Source organism: Phocoena phocoena, chromosome 9 (genome assembly GCF_963924675.1).
Source record: "Phocoena phocoena chromosome 9, mPhoPho1.1, whole genome shotgun sequence".
NCBI classification, from domain to species: Eukaryota; Metazoa; Chordata; class Mammalia; order Artiodactyla; family Phocoenidae; genus Phocoena; species Phocoena phocoena.
The window spans coordinates 44,872,449-44,878,673 of NC_089227.1; the positions used below are offsets into that span (position 1 = coordinate 44,872,449).

A 6,225-nucleotide genomic window follows, 5' to 3' on the forward strand; every position below is an offset into this window, starting at 1 on the left:
AAGTGGGAAGAGGGGAGGCGGGGAAATGCTAACAGCTGGTGGCGCAGCACCGAGAGTGCCACGGGGGAACAGGTACCCACTCCCGCCTCTCTCTTCCGCAACAGTAAGGCTGCGGCGACTCCCGCGAGAAGAGGTACCTGAAGCTCGCGCCGCAGTCCCCCGCCGCACCAGCACAGGAGCCCGCCACCCTGCTTCCGGCGTTAAGTCGCGGCGGGGAAGACCGATACTTCAGAAGGGAGCCTCAGCCCCGCCCCATCCAAGCCCCGCCTCCACGTACGCTTCGCGGAAGACCCAGGTAACTTCCGGGACGCCGCGCGTCCCTAAGCAGCCGATCCCCACTTCCGGACGGGTCCTTGCCTTTTTCTTCGCTTTCGGGGGACTGCGCGATTGCTATCGAGATTTCCGTGCGTTTGATTGGTGGAGCGAGAGTGCTGGCCACCGCCGATTGGTTTCGGAGGAATCCGCCCCGTAGACGTCCGTGGGGCGCACAGTCTCAGTTGTCCGCTAGTTTCCTGCCGGCTGCTGGCATTGCGTTGTAATCATGGTGGACGTGATGGAGTCGCCCAAGGTGCGCATCAACGCCAGCATGCTAGCTCAGTTCATAGACCAGCCCGTTTGCTTCGTAGGGAGGCTGGAGAAGGTGCGCACACTCACCACCCTGGGCTTCTTGGGGGAGGGGCTCCGTGACAGTCAGGGTGGCGGCCTCAGGGTGTGTAACGGAGGGTGAATGAGGAGGCACAGCCTTACAGCATCACTGCGCTCCCCATTGCTTTATTTCTCACAAGGGAACTTTTTGCACATTTTTTAACCATTGCAGCCCAATTTTGGCGCTTCTTTTAGGACGCGGAATCGCGACGTTTTCGAACGCGCTCCTTTCTAAATTCTAGCGTCCCACCCTCGTTTGTGTTTACTTAAAGGAAATGATAGACATAACTCCATCTACTTCCTGGTTTTTTAGTTACCCAGATTTGACTAGTCCAGTTTTCTTGTTTCCTTCTTTTATGCAGTTTCCTCTTTTCTCAGACTTCATTTTCTCGTTGAAGTCTCTTTTCTATAAAACATTCTTTGTACTTCACTGATCCAATACCAGTCTGTTATTTTACCCCATTATTAGAGTGCAGCCCTTCATCCTGCTGGTGAGCAGCAGGCCCAAAATGTCGGGACCAGGGAACCTAGAAAACTTTTGTATAAAGGCTTATTAGTTTATCTCAGTCACATATCTTCTTGAAATAGGTGTATTCGGACTTCACAGATAGGGAAATTGGTTAGGAGTAGTGTATGGTTCAAGGCCTCAGTAAGTAGCAAAGCTGTCATACAAACCAGATCTGACTGCACTCTGCCGCTGTCTTACAGGACTAGAACCTAGGTATTCTGACAACCAGTTCTCTCTTTACTTCCTCATGCCTAATTTTAAAAAACATATCCTCTGTGGGATACGTACCATTTAAATCATGGGTGGCAGTAGATCTCACTTTTAGATAATATGGACTCTTTAATTGTTCTTAGCATAGGGTTGCCAGATTTAGCAAATAAAAATACAGGACACATTTGTATGGAAAATGTTTGTTGTTTATCTGAAATTCAGATTTAACTGGGCATCGTTTGATCAGGTATGTATGGTAACACATGATAATGTGAACCAGTTAAACTGTTCAAAAACAATTGCTTTGTGTGCATTGATTAAGTTTGGGTCAGTCTGCTCATCTTTTGTCAAACTTTTAATATTTTTATTTTTCAGATTCATCCCACTGGGAAAATGTTTATTCTTTCAGATGGAGAAGGAAAAAATGGAACTATTGAGTTGATGGAGCCTGTGTGTTTAAGTATTAATCCTATGTATATTATCGTTAATTCTTCATCTTGTTTTGGTTTGTTGCTCATGTTTCTGATTCTTGGAGTGGATGTATAAAGGACCAGCTTATCAAACTTCCCTCTCTAAAATCAAATATTTGTCCTTTTCTTACATTATATTTCCCTTTACATTTCTAACCAATGATTTTTTTGGCTCTGTTATTTTTTTAATACACCCCTTAAATGCTGGGTGACAATTCTCATTCCTTATGAAAATTACATAAGAAAAATCTTCCGTTTAAATCACTTTTTCCTCCATCAGGAGTTTTACATTTTTAAAATTCGGTTTTCTACTTTTGTTTACATTTATTTTCAGTTGTCACTTGTTTTTACATTTTATGTTTATTGTACTTAAAAATATTTTCTTGGTCTTTTATGAAGACAGATCTGTATGCTGTTTGGTTAATGGATGCAGAACACACTGTACAAATGTAGTTAATAGAAAGTTCCTTTCAATGGGTCCTTTTAAACAAATTACTCCTTATGGAAATGCTGGACATTCTCAGTATCCTTAAGTGATTTTGTCTTCAACTTAAACATTTAACTGTATCTTTGGACCTGAAGCCACTGCTAAAGGTAACAGGACTAGTGACATGCTAACAGTAATAAGTACTCAAACATTTTTTAACAAGTTATAATTCCATTTTTGCATTGATAAATTTTAAAATGATTTTGCTACATGAAATGAAAGATAAGATTAGTAAACTGTAGAACAATTTTCCAAGTTAATTATCAACTGAAAATGTGATAACACCAAGTTGACATTTTGTTCTTTGTGTTAGCTTGATGAAGAAATCTCTGGAATCGTGGAAGTAGTTGGAAGAGTAACAGCCAAGGCAACCATTATGTGTGCATCTTATGTGCAGTTTAAAGAAGATAACCATCCTTTTGGTAAATAAAACATTCTGTAATTCATGGAATTAGGTGGAAAACAATTTTAACTTGCTATATCTTGGTCTTGAGTTTCAGTCCTGCTACATTTTCAATTTCTATAGAATTTTCTGATCCAAAAGGAAAATGGTAGGACATTTTGGCCTGTTTCTAAACAGTGCTTGTGTATGTAGGAAACTCAACAAAGATTAATTAATTAATATTTGTGGAAAGAAAAGCTTTTTAAATGGGGTAAACAAAAATAATGTTAATAGTTATGTTTGATTTTAATATATAGATTAAAGGCATCAAATAATGCATAGCACCTAAAACACAACCAGGCAAGAACTGTGCCTGTACAATGGATGTCAAAATGGGTGGTCTCCTATACTCCATGTCTTTTATTTTTTGGAGCCATGGTTAAATATGATGATCTATATCTCAGTTTTAGGAAATGGACTGTGAAAACAAGTTGACCTCTAAAAGGGAGAGAAAAGAGAAATAGGTATAACTCTTTAGATAGTAATTGATGTTACAGCTTTCCACTGTAGATTAAACGTTTGCTGAACTGTTTCTTTCAGATCTTGGACTTTACAACGAAGCTGTGAAAATTACCCATGAGTTCCCTCAGTTTTTTCCTTTGGGGGTTGTGCAGTATGGTTGAACTTGATGAATTTTTTATGATTGCCAATGAGCTACATTGAAGATTATTAAAGGAGGCCCCTGATATTTAAAGGAGAGATTCCTGTGATTTTTAATACTATTTGTTCTCTTTTTAATTTCATTTACCTAACATTATTAGATATTCCAGTATGGCATTTTCAACAGAACTGGTTTATTGACAGTTCTCACCTAAATCCTCATAAAGGATCATTTCTCTGGCATATGGTCAGATTGGATGCAAGAAAAAAGCAGCTGGCTGAATTTAGTTTTCCATTTTAGTAATAAAAGTTTAAATGATACATATCGTTGGTCATATCATTCTTATTCTTTTAGTCATCTGTTCAGGCACAAACCTGGAATTTCATAGCTGTAAGGTCAGGACTTAGACTTACCAAATGAAACCCTGGGCCAATTGTGCTAAGAATTTACTTGCTACCTCATGAATTATACCATGTTAATTACTTCCTTGACACTCTGTGAAAAAATGATTTTATTAAAACAGCAAATAGAATCCAACATCTTATGTAATCTGTGAGTACCTACATTAGTCAGGGCTCTCTAGAGAATCAGAACCAATAGGATATATATGGATATATATATATAATTGTTATGCAGATTGGCTTACATGGTTATAGAGGCTGAGAAATCCCAGGATCTGCCATCTGCAAGCTGGAGAACCATGAAAGCTGGTGGTATAATACAGTGCGAGTACGAAGGCCTGAGAATAAGGGAAGATGGTGGTGTAACTCGCAGTCTGAAGACCTGAGAACTGGGAGGACACTGGTGTAAGTCCCAGAGTCTGAAGGCCCGAGAACCTGGAGCTCCAGTGTCTGCAGGCAGGAGAAGATGGACATTCCAGCTCAAGGAGAGAGCGAATTTGCCCTTCCTGTGCCATTTTGTTCTATTTGGACTCTCAGCCGATTGAATGATGCCCACGTACTTTGGCAAGGGCCATCTTTACTCAGCCTACTGATTTAGATGCTTAGATGCTAATCTGTTCCAGAAACACGCTCACAGATACACCCAGAATAATGTTTTACCAGCTATCTGGGTATCCCTTAGCTCAGTCATACTGACACATAAAAGTAACCATCATAGCATCTCTTTCTCAGGATTTTAAAACTGAGCATTCACTTCCCTGGTGGCACAGTGGTTGAGAGTCCGCCTGCCGATGCAGGGGACACGGGTTCGTGCCCCGGTCCGGGAAGATCCCACATGCCGCGGAGTGGCTGGGCCCCTGAGCCACGGCCGCTAAGCCTGCGCGTCCGGGACCTGTGCTCCGCAACGGGAGAGGCCACAACAGTGAGAGGCCCACGTATCGCAAAAAAAAAAAAAAACAAAACACAAAAAAAAAAAAAAAAAAAAAAAAAAAAAAAAAAAAAAAACTGAGCATTCACTAGCCCAAAAAAGGGATACCTGATCATTAAAACAGTCGGTGGAATCATTTAATTTTTTTTTTAATTCTTTCCAACTGTCATTATCCTTAATTTGAAATTCCTACTGACTTGTACTTCATACCACCAAGTACCATTGGGAGTGAGCAGGCACGGTGTCACAAGGGTAGGACAGTAATAGAGTAACTGGTGTCCTATGTGGCCACAAGTTTTATGGCCTGACCCATTTTCTTCAGTGAGGAAGTAAACTAATTCTAAATCCATTTAGGTTGTAAATTATACCAGAAATATTTATTTTAAATTAGTACCATCTTCAATTTCAACTTTCACCGCAAAATATTCTACAAATTACTTAAGCAACAGAGCTACTCATGGTAAAGCATTTTATTACAGGAAGTAAAGACAATCGTAATTGAAATTTAGGTGTAGGAGGGACATCAGCTAATCTCAATAACACAGTGTTATCTCCAGTGCTAGAGAAGGGGTCAGTCCTCAATTGTGTTAACCTCGGAAAACTCAGTGCTATTAAATGTTAAAGGTGTCCTGTTTGAAACCTCCCCTTGAACTACTATGTTCAGTAAAGTGGACTAAATGACTAGGGTACCTTGCTTTCTGACAAGTGAATCCTTTACAGTAATGATTTATGGTGCCATTTCTCTGGCCCCAGCCTCACCTCTGAGCTGTTCAACATCTGCACTTGCATGTCCCACCAGCCCTTTAGCTTGAATGAGCGTAGTTTGAATAGATGCAGCCCCCCTGCCTTGTGTTCCCTGACTTTTTAGTAATAATTTTTTAAAGATATTTCACATATATAATTCACCTATTTCAAGTGTACAATTCGGTGGCTTTTAGTACACAGAGTTGTACACCCATCACCACAATCAATGTTAGAACATTTTCATCACCCCAAAAAGAACTCCTGTACCATTCACCTGTCATGGCCCAGTCCCTACACCACCACTACCTGCTCCCTCGCCCTAAGAAGCAACTAATCTACTTTCTGTCTATAGATTTACCTGTTCTGGATATTTCATATAAATGGAATCACATATGGCCATTTGTGACTTACTGATTTAGCATAATGTTTTCAAGGTTCATCTGTGTTATAGCATATATCAGTGCTTCATCCCTTTTTATGGCCAAAAGTATTCCACTGTACGGACATACCACATTTTGTTTATCTATTCATCAGTTGCTTTACATTTGGGTGGTTTCCACCATTTAGGTATAATGAACTATGAACATTCATGTGTAAGTTTTTGTGTGTACATATTTTTTCTTTCTCTTGGGTATATTCCTAGGAGAGGAACTGCTGTATCAAATGGTAAATATGTTTAACTTTTGAGGAACTACCAGACGGTATTCCAGAGTGGCTATACCATTTTACATTCCCAGCAGCAGTGTTTGAGGATTTTAATGTCTCCACATCCTCAACACTTATTATCTG

At 40.2% G+C, this 6,225-nt stretch overlaps 2 protein-coding genes across 2 annotated transcripts in view; one reads left to right on the forward strand and one right to left on the reverse strand.

Moving 5' to 3' along the window:
* UMAD1 (UBAP1-MVB12-associated (UMA) domain containing 1) overlaps positions 1-210 on the reverse strand; it is a 245,112-nt gene extending 244,902 nt beyond the window's left edge. Inside the window, exon 1 of the mRNA XM_065883931.1 lies at positions 138-210. The gene's annotated coding sequence lies outside the window, so the exon portion shown is untranslated. The remainder of the gene's footprint in view (positions 1-137) is intronic.
* Positions 211-531: 321 nt separating this feature from the next.
* RPA3 (replication protein A3) lies at positions 532-3,671 on the forward strand. The gene is made up of 4 exons (XM_065884263.1): positions 532-640; positions 1,739-1,813; positions 2,634-2,742; positions 3,303-3,671. The coding sequence occupies exons 1-4, from the start codon at positions 542-544 to the stop codon at positions 3,383-3,385; spliced, it is 366 nt and encodes a 121-aa protein (XP_065740335.1). The 5' UTR covers positions 532-541; the 3' UTR covers positions 3,386-3,671.
* Positions 3,672-6,225: the final 2,554 nt, after the last annotated feature.